The following is a 23,286-nucleotide window of genomic DNA, read 5'->3' as shown; positions in this document are numbered from 1 at the left end:
AAGGAATGTCAGTGGTCTTTCAAGGCTGGAAAAAGCAACAAAATTGACCTTCCTCAAGAGCCTCTAGAAAGGAATGAAGCTTGCCAACACCTTGCTTTAGCCCATTGAGAGCTATGTAGGACTTCTGACTACCAGAGCTAGAAAATAATACAGTTGTGTTGTTTAAGCCACGAAGTTTGCAGTAATTAACAATAGCAGCAATAGAAATGGAATATATTGATGCTTAGAAAATTTATCTGAAGTTCCATAAAGGAGTTTCCAAGTTCATTTACAATTCTTGGGGCTAAACAGTAAGGCAAAAAGCAGTGAAAAGATCTGAAAGGCATATTTATATCTTAAAATTGTTAGGCCTATCACATGCATTATCTCAATCTTTACAACAGCCTTACGAGGGTGTATCTTAGTTCTAACCTGTAAATAAGGATCTTTTTTAAAAGGTAAAACAAGTCATGTCCTTCTACTAATTAAAATCCTTCAGGGGCACATAGGTGGCTCAGTCAGTTAAGCATCAGACCCTTGATTTCGGCTCGGGTCATTATCTCACAGTCGTGAGATGGAGCCCCACATCAGACTCCTGGTGAGTGGAGCCTGCTTGGGATTCTCTCTCTCTCCCTCTCTCTTTCTGCTCCACCTCTGCTCACTCGCTTACATTCTCTCTCACTCAAAATAAATAAATAAACGTTAAAAAAAATCCTCAAGTGTTCCCCATTTCACCTACATTAAAATCCAAACTCTGTCGTAAAATCCAAAACTCCACATCAGTAGCATCAAAGTGTGGACTCCTAATCAGCATCACTTGGGACTTTGTCAGAAAAGCAACTCTCAGGTCCCACTGTAGACCTTTCAGTCAGAATCTCTGGGGGCACGGCTCAGGAATCTGTGGTTTAACATGCTCTCCAAGTGATGCTTAAACACACTAAAAAGTTTGTGAAGCACTACCTGACGTGATGTGCACTCATCTGTTTCTCCAGCCAAGTCTGGAACCACTCTCATCCTTGCCTGTGATGCTCTGGCCACACTGGCCTTCTTTCATTTCTGAAGGTGTCACATTTGCTCCCATCTTGGAACTTTACATTATCTGTTCCTTCTGCCTACTAGTCTCTTTAGAAATTTGCCTATTGGCTAATGCCATTCGGGTTCTGAGGTTTCCCTGATTGTGATCACGGGAGAATCCAAAGAAAAAGTGGGAATAGGACTGGCTCCTCATTATTTCGTTATAACCTATGTCTGTGATTTGAGAAAATTATAGATCTACCAGTCACAAATTGAAATCTACGGATAAGAAAATGAACACCAGTTGTTAACTCGGTAGATTTAAGTTTTGCTACAAATTTTATTAATCGTCATCACAATGTTGTTTTTCTTGAAGAAGCTGGTGTTGAGATATTACATTTGGAAAAGCTTTTTTTTAATGTTTATTTTGTTTATTTTTGAGAGAGAGAGAGAGAGAGAGAGAGAGCGAGCAGGGGAGGGACAGAAAGAGAGGGAAACAGAGAATTCAAAGCAGGCTGTGGGCTGCCAGCACAGAGTTACAACACCTGGTTTGAACTCACAAACAATGAGATCCTGACTTGAGCTGAAGTCGTTCGCTTAACCAACTGAGCCACCCAGGTGCCCCAGAAAAAGCTTTTAATGCTACTTAGTATCTTAATTACTCCATCTCACGATCTTGCATGCTCTATTAAAATCTTTTTCTCTTTTTGAAGGGGGATTTGGTAAGCAGGCATAACTCTCAGCATATACTGTATACATTAGCTAGGTGTTTTCTGAATCAATGTTAACTATGAACCCTCTGTGATGGATAAGCACTTCTGCTTTCTCAATTCCTAAAGTGTACCATTTTTACAATGAGTTCTGTTGCATTTCACAAGTCTTTTGGCAGGGTCTTTAAGGCTGACTTTATTTTTCTCTTGTATAAATTAGCTTCAGTAGATTATTTTTATAGTTAAAACATAATACAATATCAAAAAGTTTAGTTCTATTTAAAATCATTGGTCTACTCAAAGGAGCATTTAGCATTTTTTATCTTACACAATAAGTACCTATTACAATTAATAACACCCCCCCTGCCTAATTTTGGTGGTGTTATGTAGTAGAAATTTATTTCTCGGTTGTGTAAAAGTCTAGTGTGGGCATTTCTGGTCAGTAGATGGCTTTCTTCCATCTCCCATCTCCCAACCATCTGCATCCAGCCAGCAGATAGGAAGAGTAGAGAAGGTCTTTTTCTAAAAGCCCAGAGTTGGAAGCAGCATCACTTTTGCTCATGTTCCCTTGGTGAGAATTTCTCTCAAGGCCATAACTAGTTGCAGGGATGACAGGGCACTGACCTCCCGGGGTGGACAGCCATTCCCAGTGACAAAATCACTACATGAATGGGGAGTACAAATATTGATAGCAAGCCAGCCAGCTGTCTCCTGTCACAAAAACCTATGTAAATTATCTTAAGGCCATGTTATATACTGCAGTTGCCAATGAAATGTAATGTTCAATCAAAGCAAACTCATCCCTCTTTCCTGGTTACCATATGTGCTTTTCACCCTTTTAATGGTGCCCTTAGCACCTCATATTTCCTCATTTAAAAATTCTCATCATTATTCAACTACACTAAGCTTCTTGGGGATAGGACCAGAGTCACTGTTCTTTGTATATCCCCCACCCAATATAGTGCTTAACATAGAGTCTCACATGTAGTAGAGTCTCAGTGAATTATTTTGACTGACTGAATGAATGAAAGTACTACATTCCTATTGCAGTATATTATCTCTTAAGATAGAGCCTGTGCTTCAAGCTGTCTCTAGTCACTTTTGAGTTATATGGTGAGCTGAATAAATCAAACAGAAGTTAAGACTCTTTGTCCTTTTTGTCTTTTCATGAAGGACATGATCCGATTGTCACACTCCTGAAGCATTATAAGAGACCGCAGGATGAATTGCCCTGTAATGAATATTCTCAGCCTGGAGGAGGTATCACTTTCTTACTCAGTTTTTGTTGTTAGTACAATATTGTGCCCAAAGGTAAACCTTTTTTTTTTTAATGAAATTTATTGTCAAATTGGTTTCCATACAACACCCGGTGCTCATCCCAACAGGTGCCCTCCTCAATACCCATCACCCACCCCCCCCTCCCTCCAACCCCCCATCAACCCTCAGTTCATTCTCAGTTTTTAAGAGTCTCTTATGGTTTCGCTCCCTCCCTCTCTAACCTCTTTTTTCTTTCCTTCCCCTTCCCCATGGTCTTCTGTTAAGTTTCTCAGGATCCACCTAAGAGTGAAAACATATGGTATCTGTCTTTCTCTGTATGACTTATTTCATTTGTTTCTATTACTATTATATTCTGGGGTTAGAGAGGAGGGCATGTCAGATTAGCTTTATTTTAAGAAAACTTATGTCTGGGTGAGGCTGAAAATAAAGAAGCCTTCACTTGGGGCACCTGGGTGGTTCAGTTGGTTGAGAATCCAAGTCTTGATTTTTGGCTCAGGTTATGATTTCATGGTTTGTGAGATCAAGCCCAGCATCTGGCTCTATGCTGATGGTGTAGGGCCAGCTTGAGATTCTCCCTCTCTCTCTGCCCCTGCCGCACTCACGCTCTCTCCTTCTCTCAAAATAAATATACTTAAAACGAGAAGGAAGCCTTCATTTAAGCTGTTTTTCTAATTTACCAATCTGCAGTTCCTTCAGGTTTAACTAACATTCCCTGGACTGGGTTTCTATGAGGCTTATGCATGACTAGGAAGGCCTGGGTGAGCTGAGAGCAGTCATGTTCCATTTTAGTAATCTATTAAGGCAGGCCAGAGAATATCATACCCAGACACAAATTAAATCTGTTGGAGTCTGCTAGACCTTGTTTTTTTTGTTTTTAATCTTTTTGTGTTCTCTCTAAATAAACACTCACTGTGCAGTTTCAGTATACAGAGAAAGACCTGGGTTAAAGCTATATTCTCACTTGGTTTTCTTAGAAAATTTCTTTTATCACCTGCTTCTTTTTATAATGTTTAATGTTTGTGTAGAAAAAAATGATGGCTACCTTCAACTCTATAATCTAATTTGATTTCTAGATGGCTCCTATGTGTCTCTTCCATCTCCCTTGGGGAAGATTAAAAGCATGACAAAAGGTATTTCAATATGGGACAATTGTTACACTTTATCACTCAGGATAACAATTGGCTTACATATAATAACTTTCTATTTTGTTTCACATATTATACATGATGACTATTTTGCATGCATAAATAATATTACCAACAAGCCATTCTTCCCACAGTTAATCTTACCTCTGTACTATTTTTCATATGGCATCTTGCTTCATGAAGGTATAACAGTGAGAATTTCTTAAGTATTAAAGAAAGATCAAGTTCTTAAAGACATTTGTACTTTCAATGAAATCTAAATTGCCAATGTTAATATCTTTGAGGAGAATTGGGAATAGGTTTGCCATAGGAAAATAAATTTGAACAAAGAAGTTATTTTTCAAAAGACCCCAAATAAGTAATACCTTGGAAAATTCTTGTGTGGATGCTGCACATAGAAATAAATAGCATTGAATCAGGAAAATTTTTAAAATATATAATTCAACTATAAATTTATATGTAACTAGAATTTGAAGTTTTTTTTTTTAAATTATCTTTGGTTTGGGATGTTTCCTCTGAATGATTCACATACTTATTTTTTGACATCTAACTGGCATCCCTTTGAGATTTAGCTGATGGATATTTGGCTAAGCCTACTGTGGTAGGCTTCTGGGGTTGACCAGATAAAACCCCTTATCATGATGTGATACGAACTGTACTCCGGGGTTGCCATGTCAGGCAGACAAGCCAGTTATTGATCAGATTAGGAATAAACCCTTAGCCCTGATAACAAAGGTCAGAGAACAGAGACAGAAAACTAACATGACTTTAATGCTGGGAATAGGGATCATTTGTGATAAGGTTTTAGTATCTCCAAAGAGTCAACTGTATTTGGAAAATTAGATGTTACTGGGGAATGACATTTTTCGTTAAGTAAAGCATGTATGTAAATCATGTGGACACATCCATGTGTGCTTTTTAATCTTAAAAAAGAAAATAACAATTCCTATTTGCAGAGAAGGCAGATGTCCTCCTCCTAAGGGCTGGATTACCCTCACATTTCCATCTTCAACTCTCAGAAATTGAGTTCCATGAGATTATCGGCTCAGGTAACCTAAGAAAACACTAGTCTGCTGTTAGTTTCAAGAGCTCAAGATAATATGTGTTTATTCATTTCTCTTAAACAATTTTAGGTTCTTTTGGGAAAGTATATAAAGGACGGTGCAGAAATAAAATAGTGGCTATAAAACGGTAAGCGAGCAAATGAGAAAATTTAGTATCAGACTGGAGTTGTGAACTTTAAGAAGCATATGCATGGCAAGCCCCTTGTTTTGATCCATCTGTTGACTGAGGATTCCCCACTCCTGCCATTTGCAGTTACCGAGCCAACACCTACTGCTCCAAATCAGACGTGGATATGTTTTGCCGAGAGGTGTCCATTCTCTGCCGGCTCAATCATCCATGTGTAATTCAGTTTGTGGGTGCTTGCTTGAATGATCCCAGCCAGTTCGCCATTGTCACCCAGTACATATCAGGGGGTTCTCTATTCTCCCTCCTTCATGAACAGAAGAGGTATGGTTCTCTTGTTCTGACTTATTCTTTTAAGTGTCATTGGAATTATCCTTGCAACACCTCAGAGACTTTCTGCTTGGGTGACCCTTTACCTTCTGACATCTCTGAATGCTAGGAAAGGTAGCATTTTAAAGATGGCTAATAATTTATGCCCAAGAATTATGTTTTAATGAATAGAAATATTTCTGTACTTTCTTAACAGGAATTCAGTTGAAGATAACAAATCCAAGGAATTTAAATTAGCAACTGAAGCTTACACTAATTAAGTTAATATGACATACCAATAAAGCAGATATATGTAAGCTCAGAATAAAATAATTATCAGGGGTCCAAGCATTTATGCTTTAAAGTTAAAAAAGAATAGCCCTGCACAATCAATTCTAATTTACTTCCTAGATATATGCATACAATAATCAGAGTGTGGTTTCTCTCAGTTATTAAAATAGAATCAATTTTATATTATTATAAAAAATTAAGTATAATATTATAAATATTATAAACTCAAGTAAAATATTTTAAATATGTGGAGTTGATATCTAAACTGATTTAGAATTAAGCATTTTCTGATGTGGAAACCTATTTTTCCAGATTTTTTTGAATTTTTAACTTAATCTTCAATAAAGCAAAAAAGGCTGAAAGATACACAGAATAACAAATCACACACACACCATTGATTTCTTTTAGAAAGATGTGTTATTGGCTTTGACCATTTCATTCTCACTAAATCTTTTTTTTTAAATTCTAGGATTCTTGATTTGCAGTCTAAATTAATTATTGCAGTAGATGTTGCCAAAGGTATGGAGTACCTTCACAACCTGACACAGCCAATTATACACCGTGACTTAAACAGGTATTCCCCCCACCTCAAATAATGAACATAGGATTGTGTAACTAACTGGGAGTTTAAGACAGATTTAAGTGTCTCTTCACTGAAGATATGTGAAGATACAGTGCAAATCAGTTTTCTTCTTTGTGGGTAAGGGGAAAGGCTACTTTAAGGCTAGGTGATAGAAAGTTTTGTCATTGTCTTTTACAGAAATAGAAAGCTATATAACTGCCTCTCAGGGATCTTTCAAATCTATGAGAAATGGCCACAAAGAGAATGATGTCTGTAAGATTCACCAGCTAGCTTGTTCTCAAGTCAATAAAGTCAGATCAAAAATTTAGGTCAAAGACTATTATAGCAGGTCTCATACAAAGTCAGGTATTATAAGAGGTCCTGATTTAAATTACCTACTTTTGTGCTACCATTCTGGTATTTTTCTAATAGTAAATTCAGCCAAAAACACAGCAGCTCATTTACCTAGTTTTCATGTGAAGTTATTTTCGTGTGGGTCAGAGACTTGAAACAAATACGGAATTATAGTATTCTAGGGGTAAAACCCCAAGGGATTTCAAAAAAACTCTAAAAAAATTTTTTTTTAATATTTACTTATTTCTGAGACAGAGAGAGACAGAGCATGAGTGGGGCGGGGCAGAGAGAGAGGGAGACACAGAATCAGAAGCAGGCTCCAGGCTCTGAGCTGTCAGCACAGAGCCCAACACGAGGCTCGAACTCACAAACCGTGAGATCAGGACCTGAGCCAAAGTCGGTCGCTCAACTGACTGAGCCACCCAGGCACCCCTCAAAAAAACTTTTTAAACAGTGAAAGCTTTCTAAGCAAAGTCTTACAAGAAGGCCAATATACAAAATGTAGCAGCTTTAGTTGAAGGCAGAATGCAGAGTACAGAAATCTGTTCACTTACCATTTTCTACTGCCCAGGAGGGAGATCCCCAGGCCACGTCTGTGGAGTCCCAAAAGAGCTGTGGAGAAGAGCTGGACAACCACTGATCTAGTTTATGAAACGAGTCAGATTATTCAAAGGCAATAATTTTCATTGAATGATTATCAATAACATTCATATAGATCCCATACATAATCTTTTGTATAAAGTCCACAATTCTGAGACTACTAAAAAGTAATCACTCCATTCAGCCTTTTGTTCAACAACTATTTGGGGATCTACTATGTTTGAAGCCTTTATACTTGGCCCATTAGAGCTTATGATGTGAAGCTGCCATACACTCCATTCTCAAGGGCTTTTCACAGTTTTAGTAAAGCAGAGAAACACTTACCTAAGTATGTTTTAGGTATAAAGTAACAAGTTCCATAAGAGAGACATTTTAAAATTCGATAAAATTTCAGAAAGAAGAATATTAACTACTTCTGAGGAATTTAGAAACATCTTCATGAAAGAAGGGACATTTGAACTTGGCTCCAAAGGATGGGTAGAATTTGGGAGAGTAGACTAGGCTTAGAGAAAACATTAAGAAAATAGAGATTAGAATGTTAAAGGCATATACAGGAACAATGAGTAGTTTATCTTTAGTGGATGAAGTGTCTATGAATGTATGTAATATGTGTAATGTAGGAAGCATATGATTGGGAAAGAAATTCAGGAAGATAAATTGGAACAATAGCACAGAAATCAGTGAATCCTAGACTTTAGGTAGTTTAGACTTTGTTCTGTAAGAAAGTAGGCAGTGCAAATGGTTGAGCTAGGAATCAGAAGTTTGGAACTGTGTTATGCAATAATTAATCTAGCATCATTGGAAAAGATCAACTTGATGGGAGAGTCAAGAAACTGATGAAGCAGTTGTTGCAGTAATCTAACTGAGAAGTAATGAAAAGCAGAATTTTACTAGTGGCAGTGGAAATGAAAGGGAGGACATATTAAGGATAGGAGAGATAAAATAAATTAGATATGAGAGTGAATCTTAGATATTAGAAGTAAATGTGTGTGAGATTTAATCCATTTAAAATGATTAGTTTTCATACAAAGGTCATTTCTTTGTTGTTATTAGGTTTTTGGGTTTTTTTTTTACCTCTCTTTTAAAAACATTTATGTTAATAAATATTTTTTTCTTTGAGTTTCAGTAAAAATATTTAGGAAATAGATTTAAGTGATAAGTTAGCATAATATAAACTGATGATTTGTGAGTTTTAGGAGTGTTATCTTATCATCACAACCATTTTGGATGTGGTATTAAAACAAATGAGTGATCATCGAAAGTTTTGTCTAGCTGTAACTCTTCAATTATGGGGCAATTGAATGTGTATTCTGTTGCCCTGTGAGTAAATGCAAGTTGTTACCACCAGGTTGTAAAGCAGGACCAAAAATATAAATGATGATTAAAAGTAGAAATAGAACATTTACTGTGTAACAGATATGTTTATATTTACAATTTTTCTGTTTCTAATAATTCAAATGCTTTAAATCATACCAAAAAGTCTTCAAATTTTATAAAACACTGTTTCATAGGTGCACCCAATATAATAGAGTCCTAAACTATTGCATTTATTATTTGTGAACTAGTTTTTACTAATCTTAATCTGCCAACAATAAAACATTCAGTTTTTCAGATTAATGCAGATATAACACTGTATATTGCTCAAAAGAGTATAAGTCTTTCTGCTTAGAGGGCTTACTACAGTATGGTTGGGTACATAGAACACGTGCCCAGGAAACAATTTATTTCCCATGTAAGGTATAAAATTACTAGGAACCAAAATGATTAAGTGGCAATTTTACTGGAAATCAAAGGATTTCGAGTAAGTCAAAGATCAAAGTAGAGTGGAAAGCTTCCTGGAGGATGTAGGGCTAAAGCTGGACTTTGAAGAATAGGCGTGTATCTTCCCTCAGTGTTCTCACAGCATACTAACCCTTGCATGTCTACAATGCTTCTGAAGTCCCACTGAAAGAGGTAAAAGGAAAGATGCACATCAGAGTGAGGAACTCGGACATGTTTGAGTTTTTGTATTGAAATGACCTGTTTACATTTTTCTTTTTCCCACTAATCTGGGTGTGTCAGGGCTTCAAGAGCAAAGATCCTTTTCTCTTTATCACAGAGATGTTCAATCAATGCGTTTTTAACTGAACCAAGTTCTAGGGGCGTTTTGGTGAATAGCGTTTCAGGAAGCAATGGCATAGTTGGTACAAGTATGGCTACTTTTAGGTAGTCTAATTTTCCCAATACTTTTTTATGGTGCAAAGTAAAGAGGCTGTTTGAGCTTATTGATCAGCTTACAGAGAGGGGACACTTCTGTCTTTGGTTTTGTGGTTGTTGATTTATATGAGTGAGAGGAAGGAACTCTGCCTTTCCTTTGGCAAGCTTCTCACCATACAGGTCTGGAAGTTAATTTTGATCTTTAAGTATGTACTAAGGAGAAGTTGTAGGAATGAGTAAGGAAGTGGTTCTTTCCAATGATGATGATTAGAATGATGATAATACCCACCATTTATTTACCACTCACAATGTGAAAGGAAGTCATGTATGCTCAGTTAATCTCAAGACAATTCTATAACATACCTATTATTATCTCCACTTTACTGATAAGGAAACTAATTCCAAGGTGACATCCATAACATACAGTATTTTTAACATTATATTATCCTGTCCCAAGAACAACAACAAAACCAAGTCAGAACAGAGAGATAGACAGAGGTTGATGGTACTAAATAAGCATCATCAGCATTTACCAACTTTGCTTTTTGTGTTTCCTGTGACCCAAATAATTTCTCATATCATCTCCTTGTGTTTCTGTGTCCCTGCTTTATTTCTTCTTTTACAACCCATGTTCTTTTCGTGTGGAACAGAAAATCTATATAATATGTTTCCTTTGGTCTATAGTGTTTAAATATTTTTTAAAAATTTTTAATATTTATTCATTTTTGAGAGAAAAAGAGAGAAAGAGCCCGAGCAAGGGAGGGGCAGAGAGAGAGAGACAGACAGACACAGAATCTGAAACAGGCTCCACACTATGAGCTATCAGTACAGAGCCTGAAGTGGGGCTCGAACTCACAAACCGAGATCATGACCTGAGCCGAAGTCAGACGCTTAACCAACTGAGCCACCCAGGCACCCTTAAATATTTTTTAAATGTATATAGCTTTAGACAGGAATGCACTTAACAATTTGTTGTAGACCCCACTACCTACCAACTTACCAACTTATACTTGGCCCAATTTATACATTCATTTTGTAGCATTGGAGCTTACAAAACACGGTTTACAGCTAACGGCTTTGAGGCTTTTTACTGAATACAAACAGCTCTCTGTGTTTCCTTGGAAAAGTACATTTTCCAAATTGTTTGACATTGAAACCAAAATATCATTGCAAACATATATGGATCAAATGAATGGTCTTTTCCCCTGTATAAGTATATATAACAACACTGTATGCAATGAAATAGTGATACTTCCATCATAGAGCGGCCATTGTACTCCCATCAGATATGTATATCAAAGCATTTTGTAAACTGTGAAGCACTATACAAATGACATTTGCTATTGCTATTAACCCTTCACTTGTTCCCTTATATGTAGAAGATGGAAAATACTCTACAATATTCTCATACATATCAATATTTCTTTTTATGTAACACAAGTAATTAGTTGGGGGTGTAGGTCTACATCTGAGAAAGACTACTATTGATTTTTGAGTGTCAGCTTATTTGGGTATCAATAAAGGAAAATAATGACAATTTAAAAACAGCCAACTTACTCGTGACAAATGACAGATACTATAAACTGACAAAGCTGGTAAAGGCTAAAAGAAGGTTAATTTTGAAGATCACATTTAACTAAATTTGTGAAGGTTTCAAAAAGCATGAGAGAAAAAATTATTGGTAAAAAATGTTTAATAATTGTTTTTAAGCTGATGTGTGGATATGCCTTTCAATTGAATACACATATAAGAGCCTTGCATTGAAAAAAACTCAGTCAAGTACAAATAAACGAATTGTTAACAGTTTCTTCTAACTACTGAACTGTTGGGTACAGTGGTATTCCTTAGTTCTTATAGTCTACTCTCAGCTATGCCTTTCCCTGGTGACTTTCCCAATAAGTGGTTATGTAGAGTTTAATATTCACTGGCAAATATTACCTTGCAAAGAATTCTGAAGTTCTAAATGCAAACCAATTGATTACAGTGCAATAATTATAGTAGATCATGAAAGAGAATCCACTGAAACTCATGAAATCCTTCATAACTCTACTTTGTAATTCTCTAGTATTAAACCGGTCACAGTGACATTTTAAATTTTGTCAAAATTTTCTCATCCATTTCCACTTTCAAAGTGGAATGAATGAATTAATTAATATGAATACTTGAGTGCTTAATATGAACCAGAATCTGTGCTATGCCAAGGGATACAGCTGAGAATGATAGCCCTTAGCATTTTTTTTCTAGAAGAGCTTAGAAGCTAATGAAGTATTTTCCCAAATTTCCCTATCATAAGCATCATCTGGGACCCTCATAAAAAAAACAAGGGGTGCCTGGGTGGCTCAGTCGGTTAAGTGTCCGACTTCGGCTGGGGTCATGATCTTGCGATTCATGAGTTTGAGCCTTACATCCGACTCTGTGCTGACAGCTCAGAGCCTGGAGCCTGCTTTGGATTCTGGGTCTCCCTCTCTCTGCCCCTCCCCCACTTGTGCTCTGCCTCTCAAAATAAATTAAAACATTTAAAAAAAATTAAAAAACAAAAATTCAAAGACTCCTCCTTTAAAGGCACAGATTGAGAATGTCCTAAAATGGGCCTAAGAATCCATACTTTTAAACAAGATTACCAGCTAATTCTTATGATCAAACAAGAAGGGGAAATATTGTCCTAACAGTTTTCTCAACCCCAGCTGCACATTAGAAACTTTGGGAGAACTTTAAAAAAAAAAACAAAAACCTGATGCTTCTTTCATCAGAATTTCCAGAGGTGGGGCCCAGTTACCATATTTTTATAGAGCACCCCTGGTGATTCAACCTTTGAGAACAACCTTCAAGTCTCATGGCAATTACACTAACCATTTGCCATACAGTCTCACCCTTCTCTGCTGCCAGAGTGGAGTGGGAATATTGAGGAATTAATTCATAGTAGAATTCTAAATGTTTTGAGAATAATTGCCCAAAGTACAGTATAATCATTCATTCATTCATTCATTCATTCATCTATTTAATAATGAATGCAAAAGACTGAGTCCAAAGGCCCATGATACCTACAACATAGAGTAGATCCCAAGACCCAGCAGTTTCCATAGGAGTTGTGCTATGTATACTTAAGGTACTCTGGAACATCTAATTTCTAATTTGTGGTTAATACTAAAAAGTTCCCAGGAGTGTAGAATCTTCAAAGCCAGCCAAAACAGAAGTATAAGTTTCAATATTGGACAATTGCAGTACACACAGGTGATATGGGTATTCAAGACTATAAACTCTGGAAGAATACAGAACTATATATAATAAATCAATACACATATAGAAGGATAAAGACTCATATAAATTGTGTCTGTGTATTATGTATCAATACACATATAAGCATACACATTTGCATGTTTTTGTAAGGCTTCCAGCCTTTCTCAACTGGAATCCTGAATGAATTAAGCCCTATGGAAATGATTTGAGGGACAATTTTCTTAATTCTCCCAAGGATGAGACATAGCTATACCATTCGAGATACATAGAAGAGAAATGTATTCATTACCTACAATGGATGCCTTAGAACTTAGGGCCTCAGGGTTAAAGAGGTGCCAGTAGTTCTGAAATGTTTTTGTCCAAAAATATAATGTGAGTTCAGATTTCCAGATTAATTTTTAAAGCAATCTCTGTGCATTTCATTACTGCTTTGAGTAATAGGGGAAAAAAGACACTAAACTATTCAGTTTTCTAAGATGAAATCTGAATTTGTTATTGTATTATCTGCTACAATAATAGACTAAAAAAAAATGGATAATGGTCCCAAAACAATAGAAATGTGTATCTTGATTATGTGAATAAATAGGTTGTTGGTGTGGCACCTTTCCATGAAGTCACTCAAGACCCATTTTTTTTATTTGTTTTTTATTTTTCATTTTTTTTATCTTTTTAATATGAAATTTATTGTCAAATTGGTTTCCATACAACACCCAGTGCTCATCCCAACAGGTGCCCTTCCCAATACCCATCACCCACCCACCCCTCTCTCCCACCCCCCATGAACCCTCAGTTTGTTCTCAGTTTTTAGGAGTCTCTTATGTTTTGGCTCCCTCCCTCTCTAACCATTTTTTTCCCTTCCCCTCCCCCATGGTCTTCTGTTAAGTTTCTCAGGATCCACATAGGAGTGAAAACATATGGAATCTGTCCTTCTCTGTATGACTTATTTCACTTAGCATAACACTCTCCAGTTCCATCCACGTTGCTACAAAAGGCCATATTTCATTCTTTCTCATTGCCACATAGTATTCCATTGTGTATATAAACCACAATTTCTTTATCCATTCGTCAGTTGATGGACATTTAGGTTCTTTCCATAATTTAGCTATTGTTGAGAGTGCTGCTATAAACATTGGGGTACAACTGCCCCTATGCATCACTCCTCCTGTATCTCTTGGGTAAATTCCTAGCAGTGCTACTGCTGGGTCACAGGGTAGGTCTATTTTTAATTTTTTGAGGAACCTCCACACTGTTTTCCAGAGTAGCTGCACCAGTTTGCATTCCCACCAACAGTGCAAGAGGGTTCCCGTTTCTCCACATCCTCTCCAGCATCTATAGTCTCCTGTTTTGTTCATTTTAGCCACTCTGACTGGCGTGAGGTGATATCTGAGTGTGGTTTTGGTTTGTATTTCCCTGATGAGGAGCGACATTGATTATCTTTTGATGTGCCTGTTGGCCATCTGGATGTCTTCTTTAGAGAAGTGTTTATTCATGTTTTCTGCCCATTTATGCACTGGATTATTTGTTTTTCAGGTGTGGAGTTTGGTGAGCTCTTTATAGATTTTGGATACTAGCCCTTTGTCCGATATGTCATTTGCAAATATCTTTTCCCATTCTGTTGGTTGCCTTTTAGTTTTGTTGATTGTTTCCTTTGCTGTGCAGAAGCTTTTTATCTTCATGAGGTCCCAATAGTTCATTTTTGCTTTTAATTCCCTTGCCTTTGGGGATGTGTCAAGTAAGAAATTGCTGCGGCTGAGGTCAGAGAGGTTTTTCCCTGCTTTCTCCTCTAGGGTTTTGATGGTTTCCTGTCTCACATTCAGGTCCTTTATCCATTTTGAGTTTGTTTTTGTGAATGGTGTAAGAAAGTAAGACCCATTTTAAACATATGGCTTCCAGAGTCTCCTTTGAGGTCATCTCCATTCATGTGAGCAAAAATGAAACAAGGGTATGTGAGACACGCATGAAATGTTTTACAGGCCAGGCATTGCAGTGTCATGCATCACTTTGAGTTACATCTCATTGGCTAGAGCTCAGTCACATGGCCATGTCTTACTTATGTGTCCAGAAGAAGAGGGAATGAATTTTCATGGGCAGCCCATAGTCCGTGCTACCTTCGCCCTATTTGCACTAGTGATAATAATTTTTACTAGGGTTACTAGGTTTTAGGTAAAGATAATAATTGAGAAGCCTGGTCTAGATTTGCATGAATCAATTGCACTAATATAATGTTAATTGCATGCTAAATATTTTTTATGAATACAATTACACAATTTATAAACTAATACCACTAATCAGGAAATATACCAAAAGCTATTTAATAAAGCATATTACGTATGAGTTAATTTTGAAACAGTTCTTTTCACTTACTTTTGTTGGTTACATTGAAGATATGAGAATAGCTTTGGGAGTGTGGAGACATATGTCCCTGAATCAAAACATGGTTCGAGAGCAAAACATGTACTGTAATGAGATACAATAGTATAGAATAGACTATACAAATTGAAAACAGAAGTAAATTCCATGTGCTCTGTGTCAATTAAAACATGCACACACATTTTCCTTTAAGAGTGAAAATTAAAACACAGAAGGACTATCATCACTCTATCCAGAGAACGTTATTGTACCATATCCAGCAGAAAGCATCCCTTAACTATTTAATTCTACAAATTACTCTAATGGTGTTTATGAACTCCATTCAGGTGTTGATGTTCAGTCATAATTTCCATTTCTGACATGCTCAGTCTCCATTTAAAGTCAATCTGCCTGTCCTCAGCTACACAAACTTCCAGAGAGTTCCCTCAGACTCTCAAGTTCCTACCTATTATTTAAATAGAAATTTCACAATCCAACTTGTCCTCATCTCCTCTGAATGTAGATCCATCCCTGCCTCCTCACCTGATTGCCACGGTTCCCAGAGGCAGTGTCCCAAACATTCCTATCACATTTCATTTTGGTTCAGGTTCCTCATTCTGAATTAAAATAGCAGGCCCCTCCATCTCTCCTGCTCCACTTCTAGAATGTCCTTTAGTCCTGAGTTGTCCTCTCTTTGTACTCCAATGGAAATAGCTAAAGTTCCCTCCCAGGGCCAGTTAAAATGTTCTTCCTTTCTCAGCTGCCTCCATTAGAACGTCTCATTTAATTTTGGCTACATCCACTAATTCTAAAAATAGTGCTCTTACTTAACACCCCATTAAGTAAATTCCCTTAGACACACACTCCCTTTAAATTAAAACGGTATATTTAAGTCAAAGGAAAACTCATCCATTCTGTTCACACTATCATATTGTTCACACAAACCTAGTCAAACCTGTCATCTCTCGCTGGCTTTCATCAGAATCTTGGCCTCAATGGTCCCAGTCAGATAAATCGCTGAATCTCACATTTACATTATAGAGATGGGTTCTAAGCCACCATATGCCATTTGAAACACTACACAAGATTGTGTGTGTACAAAACAAATGTATCTGTGTGTATAACAACACAGAAAGTGTTTGACTGAAAACAGGAATTCTGTGATGCCAGAATTCACTTTTGAATCACTCTGGAACCTGGCCTCAGGATTTCTTATTCCTGAGCATTTTGTGATGAAGTCATCCATTCTGTTGCCTCTTTCCATAATACAACACAGCTATTCCCTGAGAATTCCCAAAGTCAGGGAGACAGGAGTGCTTTTCCTGTAACAGTGTTACCTTCTCTCAGCCCAGGGCTGACCTTGGAAGAGTAGAGGTGATGCCCCCTCTTGATCCTCTAAAACCTTTCAAATGCTTCCCTGTGACTGGTGGTGAACTTACTGGCCTGCAATTTTCTAGTGTTACTGGTTCCTTATATTGCCATTTTCCATTCTTCAGGGATATGGCCTGTATAAAGTCAGCTTTTGAAAATGTCAACAAAGGCTTTGCTCTGTTCAGCCTCGTTTCTTCTCTGCTCTCATTTCTTGGGAGGCACTGTGAGTGCCCTCTTGGCACCTTGTCGATTTCCTGAGCAGCTAACCTTTCAATAATGATATTAATGCTGCCTTGTGGTTATCTGTGCATTTCTCAGTTCATCATTTTCAACCCTTGCTTGCTGAGATTCATTTACGTTGTTGTGTTTTTAAGATCCTGGAATTTAATTGAGTGCAACCTGACTAGGGACCCAGAGCCAGAATTTCTAGCTAATAAAGCAGAAACAATCTTAATAGGTGGGTATTTCTTTTCCCATTGATTGAATTTCCAATAGCTATACATTGTATTTTGCCTTGAAAAAGAGATTCAGGTAATTGTAAATTTCCTTGTCTTGTTTAACAATTTTTATTTCAAAATTTTCCCTGTCACTCTTGGGAGGAAGCAACTTTTCAGATAATGTCAGTATTCCCATTTCTGGGAATCTATGTTGGTATGGTTTCCCACCCTACTGGAAGGCTATAGGATGAACCAATTGAGAGTACAGGCTATGGAGCCAGACGGTGCAGGTTCAAATACCACCTCTGTAACACCTCATCTGTGTCCTTGGACAATTTGTGTAAAAACCAGTTTTCTAATTTATGAGGTGGTAATAATAATGTATATTGTATTGAGTTTAAATGAGAAAATACATGAGCTATTATTATCATTATTTTTCTTCTTTATTTTTCTGAAAACGTATTTTCACTACTTAATATTCTTGATGGTGAAGTTTATTTACTGAATTAAATGTTCTTAAAGGCCTGTCTCTCCCTTTGATTGTATCACTATAAACTTTGATTATAATATCTCAGATGGCTAATTTCTTCTTGTCATTAAGATCTAGGAGATAACTGGATGGGTTTGACTGTAGATCTCTTACTATATATGAAGAAGGACCAGGGAATTCTAATCCTGTATCACTGCATGGTTCAGATTTGCAACAGGGATTCTGACACTCCCCTTAGGCAGATGCAGGTCTGGAACAGAACAGCTAAAGGTTGGAGGGGGTTATTTAATTATCCAAGACCCTTCTTGGTAAATCTTCTTCCTATACCTCATTCACAAAATTTAAGCATACAATTTAAACACCAGCCATTCGATGACTCAACAATCATTTGTTGGTGAATATAATGGCAGAGAAGGGGAAGCTTCATCCAAGGCACATCCCAGAGATCATGCCAAGCAAAAAAGTCAAGTAGGAGAAGTTCTGGTTTGGTAGAGGATTTGTGGAGCATCCATGTAGTGTTAGGTAGCTTTTCTTCTCTATGCCCAGTGAGTTCACCTAATGACTCTATTCAGCAATTTTCCTGTTCATTACAAAGAGCTCTGTAAGAAAAGGACAGAATGTTTTCAAAATTAGCAGTGAAAATGTTGTTCTGCCCTTCCTTCAATAGAGAAAAGGAAGGATTCATCCCATCATATCTTTCTTGATTCACAGGAGACAATCATTTTTCTCATTTCTATTCCTATTCTTATTGTGACACTGTTGTCATGTCACTTGACTTCTTTCTGCCTCAAGTTTCTCATTTGCAGATGATAATGATGTCTAATGTGTACCTGTCCACAGAGATATCCTTGCAATTAATAGGGGTGTCAGGACAATGTTACATGAAGAACTCTAGAGAAAGGTTCTACAAGAGAAACCCATATATCATTTTTATTAATCACATGAAACTGGGTTGCCAGAAAGTCTTAGAGTAAAACTCATTTTGTATCCAGCTACTGGATCTGTACTATTTGTAAGGTAATTGGATTATCTTCTTCCAACTGAAGTTGAAAACTGTTGTGGTTACTAACTGGTGTGGAGAACAACATACTCCTCTTCAGAAAGGCTTAGTATTACCTTGACCAGTATGGGAACAGAGCATACAACCTCACAGAATGATTAGAACTCTTTAATCCTGGAGGGATGGTCTTTGTATCAATTATATTTTAAGCCTTGTATGTGATGAACTGTATTCTCAGTCACTAAACCCTTATTTAATGGCTTTAACAACCTACAGAAAGTTAGTGAAAAGCAATGCCTGGTGCCATAGATGAAACAGTGTTAGAGCATTGATGATGTCTGGCTTCTTTTCTTTGGGGAGGGAAATCCCCTTCTAAATTCTTAAAATAGCAGTTGGCTTTCATTAAGTCTATTCAGAGTTAAGGGTCTGAGGATCTTGAGTGACCCTTTCTTTGGGAATGGGGCACATTTTAATAGGCTTTTTCCTGTCTGTGGTCCCTGAAAGACTTAGCTGCTGGCAGTCTCCTGAATTGCTGGGATTTGTAAAGGAAAGGATTGAATACATGCTTCTTCTAATTCTTTCTCTTTCTTTAATTTTTTTTTTCCATTTAGTACAAAGAATGAGAAAGATACTCTGAGTATCCTTCTATTGAGATATGGTTGGCCTTAAGGACAGATATTTTAGCATTGAACTGTTATTAACCTCTTCTGGGTTTGACAAAGTTTCTTCTTTTTGGTTCTTAAATATGAGGCTAAAGAGCTGTTATTTGCCAAGCTTGTTCTCTAGCACTGTAAGCAGTAGACAGAAAACAAAGCTTGAGGGGTTTTTTAATCTTTTTTTTTTTTTTTTGTCTTTGTCAGTTGAATTGCATCTGTAGTCTCCATCTGAAAAGTTAATTTTTAAAATTTTTTTTAATGTTTATTTATTTTTGAGAGAGACAGAGATAGAATGTGAGTGGGTTAGGGATAGAGAGAGAGGGAGACGCAGAATCCGAAGCAGGCTCCAGGCTCCAAGCTATCAGCACAGACCCTGACGCGGGGCTCAAACTCATGAGCTGTGAGATCATGACCTGAGCTGAAGTCAGACGCTCAACTGACTAAGCCATCCAGGCGCCCCCTAAAAAAGTAAATTTAAAAAAAATAATAGGCTTTAACACATACTGTTTGCTCTGATGGAAGCATCCACCCCTGCCCTACCTCCTTCCCTACTTCCCCTCGTTGCTCCTTCTCTCTCTTCCTCCAGTATCACTTTTCTTCTAAGTAATTTCTATTCCCTCCTCCAGGAAGCCTACTCATATATTCCCACAGCTTACCCTACTCTTGCTTATCTCAGGATAGCACTCTATGGAAATTGGTCATGTATTTGCATGTATTCCCTACTACACATGAAGCTTAATTAGGACTGGGGCTGTGGATTTTGTACCATTTGATCCTAATAAAAGTTCACTTTCCCTCCCCAGAGAAAAGAAGCCAGACATCATCAATGCTCTAACACTGTTTCATCTATGGCACCAGGCATTGCTTTTCACTAACTTTCTGTAGGTTGTTAAAGCCATTAAATAAGGGTTTAGTGACTGAGAATACAGTTCATCACATACAAGGCTTAAAATATAATTGATACAAAGACCATCCCTCCAGGATTAAAGAGTTCTAATCATTCTGTGAGGTTGTATGCTCTGTTCCCATACTGGTCAAGGATTAATTAATAGCATTTCAAGGAATATGAAAATATCATTAATGGCACAATTTCTTTGTGCCAGGCATTGCTCTCAGTGTTTCATAGGTATTAGTTTATTAAATACTCATAACTCTGTATCTTTTTTAAAGTTGATTTATTTATTTTTGAGAGAGAGAGAAAGAGAGAGTACGCATGCAAGTGGGGGAAGGGCAGAGAGAGAAGGAGACAAAGGATCCAAACCCAGCTCTGTGCTGAGAGCAGACCAGAGCCGAAGTCTGATGCTTAACCGACTGAGTCACCCAGGCACTGCAGTGTAAAATGTCTTTTTTAAACAGATAAAGACTGGGGAGCCTGAATGGCCCAGTCAGTTAAGTGTCTGACTTCAGCTCAGGTGATGATCTTGTGGTTTGTGAGTTCGAACCCCCCATTGGGCTCTGTGTTGACAGCTCAGAGCCTGGAGCCAGCTTCAGATTCTGTGTCTCCCTTTCTGTCTGTCCTTCTCCAGCTTGCACTCTGTCTCTCTCTTTCAAAAATAAACAAACACTTAAAAAATTAAATAAAAAAATGAACAGATAAAGAAAAAAAGGGCTTAAAGAGACAAAGAAATTGTGATACAGATGGTAAGTGACAGACTAAGGTCATTACTTATACTATATAGTCACCTGTATCTATAGTTATCCAAAACATAGGGATATATAGCCATTTAATCACAAACCAGGAGTAACTCTGATTGAATAGCAAAGCAATATTTGTTAGATTGCCTCACCAAGGAAGGCATAGATTATGAATTCATAGCTGAAATTAAAAGGTTGTTTTCACTTAACATTAAACAATTTAGTGGCATTTAATAATATGAAAGTTATTCTTTTACTCAGTTAAGACTGCTATTCCACAAGTCACTTACCTAGCTGTTTTGTGCTATAATTATTTGTATGCTGGTCACTAAAGCCTGTCCAAAAACACTGTGAAGACAGTGAGAAAAAAAGATATGATCAGTTGTTTGACTGCTGTGATTTTCTAATTTACTCAGGTGAAAAGTTAGCCAAACAAACTGATTTTGCAATGTAGACATAGCCCAAGACTATCTGATGATTCTTTAGAAAAAATATAATCCTCTGAAATTCTAGTGATTTCTAGTCACTACTGACTATGTAGATTCGAACCAATACCTGCTTTTTCTGAATTGATTGATTTTCCTTCTCACAGGCAACATTTTTATTTTCTAACCTGCAGCATTTCTGTGCCTGACTAGAATATTTTTGCATTTGATTAATGTTTTCATTTGACTTTCAATGAGGTCTCAAAACTGTTTGGCTTGTCACAGTCAAATTATTTAAATATCCTCTGAAAAGAGTATGTGGGAGCTAAAATCAGATTCAGGTGAACCTGAAAAACCAGTGGCGACATTTCTTGAACTTGTTATATTTTTATGTCTAAATTAATCATTTCACAATTTTGCTTTATGTTGATGCTCAGCTTCTTAAATACAGTGATTATCGTATGCCTTAATGGAAAAGTTTTAATTTTTAGCTGACCCAGAAGTTACTCTCTGGCAAGAATTTATATTCCTTTTTTAAAATATTTTTTGTGGTTTCAACAGCACAAATATATTATGTCTCCTATTTATATATTTTTTAAAATTTTTCTTTGGTTTCTTTAACACAAATACCTAAGTCATCCTTTTCACTTCTCAGTTACTGTTCACTCCCTAATTGATTGGAATTATCCCAACCATTTATTCAAATATGGTCAGCATTCTCTGTCTATATTCAACTTACGCCATGTCAAATAAAGCACACATAAAAGAATATATACCATAAGATCTAATTTTGTACAATTTTAAAAAATGGAGACTAATCTCTGGCATCAACAAGCAGATCATAGGGCACCTGGGTGGTTCAGTCGGTTAAACGCCCAGTTCTTGATTCTAGTTCATTGGTTAGAGCCCCATGGCAGGCTCTGCATTGACAGCACAGAGCCTACTTGGGATTCTCTCTCTCCCTCACTCTCTCTCTCAAAATAAATAAATAAACATTTTAAGCAGATCAGTGGTTTCCTAGGGCTGGACTAGGAGGAATGAACTGAAAGGGTGGTTAAGAATCCTACTGGGGTGACACAAATGGTTTGTATCTTGATTGAGACGGTAGTTTCACAGGAGTATACATCTGTTCAAACTCATTGAATTGCTGTCTTTAAATGGACGAGTTCTTTCTTCCAATGTGGATACAAGGAATTTGTCTAATACAAATGGTAAATATAAAAAATGAAATCTTTAAAAAGAAATATATAAAGTAATACGAATTGGCGCCTTTCTAATCATGAATGAAAGGTATTGTTCTTTTGAAAACCTTAAAAAGGAGAAATAATCATCTGCCAAATAATCTCGCTTGGGGATATCGAAACCAATTCCAGCTAAAGGAGAAGAATCAACATAGCTGAACTGGAAGAAAAAAGGTTTACTCAGATGACATCACTGAATACAAATCTGTATTGTACTGAGGTTAAGTTGGCTGTCTGCAAACGTTAGTTTTTAGTCAGAGAACCGTAGACATTGACAGGGAAGAAGATGAGAAAGCGTCCTTGAGACTCTGCACCTACCCTCTATTCACTTTTGCTGGTTCAGTCTGGTGCAATGGTATTCAGTATGGGGATCTACTCCTCAGCCAAATGTGAAAGTGCATTCTTTGCATTGAATGGCAAAGAAAAGGCCCAGATTGTTTACATATCATCAAAAAACTGGTGGGTTGGAAACATTAGCTCTCAAAAATTGCAAACTGGCAAATACAACATGTGAAAAAGGAAAAGCTACCCTAATATCACTAAGTTGATTAAAAGTGATGTGCTGCTAGATAACACAGCATGGATTGTGGATCAGGAGGCTTCGGCTAGAATGGCTTTTTCCATCTTCCAAATGTCATTTACAAGAGGAGGTCTATGAATCTAATGAATGTTGATGCTGTAACTCAGAAAAGATACAATGAATTAATTAATTTACATTCAAGTTCAGAGAAGTGAGATAGCATAAACAACATAAGTCATGTGCAAGAAATATATAATTAGACTTCCTCTTCAAAATGAGACTTGTAGAGCATCTCTATA

At 37.0% G+C, this 23,286-nt stretch overlaps 1 protein-coding gene across 1 annotated transcript in view; it reads left to right on the top strand.

The window, feature by feature from the left end:
- Nucleotides 1–23,286, top strand: part of TNNI3K (TNNI3 interacting kinase) — a 290,841-nt gene that overhangs the window by 117,802 nt on the left and 149,753 nt on the right. Inside the window, exons 13-18 of the mRNA XM_049617009.1 lie at nt 2,877–2,963; nt 4,055–4,111; nt 5,083–5,175; nt 5,260–5,317; nt 5,444–5,638; nt 6,384–6,488. Coding sequence (XP_049472966.1) covers nt 2,877–2,963; nt 4,055–4,111; nt 5,083–5,175; nt 5,260–5,317; nt 5,444–5,638; nt 6,384–6,488 — 595 coding nt within the window. The remainder of the gene's footprint in view (nt 1–2,876; nt 2,964–4,054; nt 4,112–5,082; nt 5,176–5,259; nt 5,318–5,443; nt 5,639–6,383; nt 6,489–23,286) is intronic.

The sequence above is a fragment of the Panthera uncia genome, assembly GCF_023721935.1.
Source record: "Panthera uncia isolate 11264 chromosome C1 unlocalized genomic scaffold, Puncia_PCG_1.0 HiC_scaffold_4, whole genome shotgun sequence".
Classification (NCBI taxonomy): domain Eukaryota; kingdom Metazoa; phylum Chordata; class Mammalia; order Carnivora; family Felidae; genus Panthera; species Panthera uncia.
This window is presented reverse-complemented; position numbering and strand designations above follow the sequence as displayed.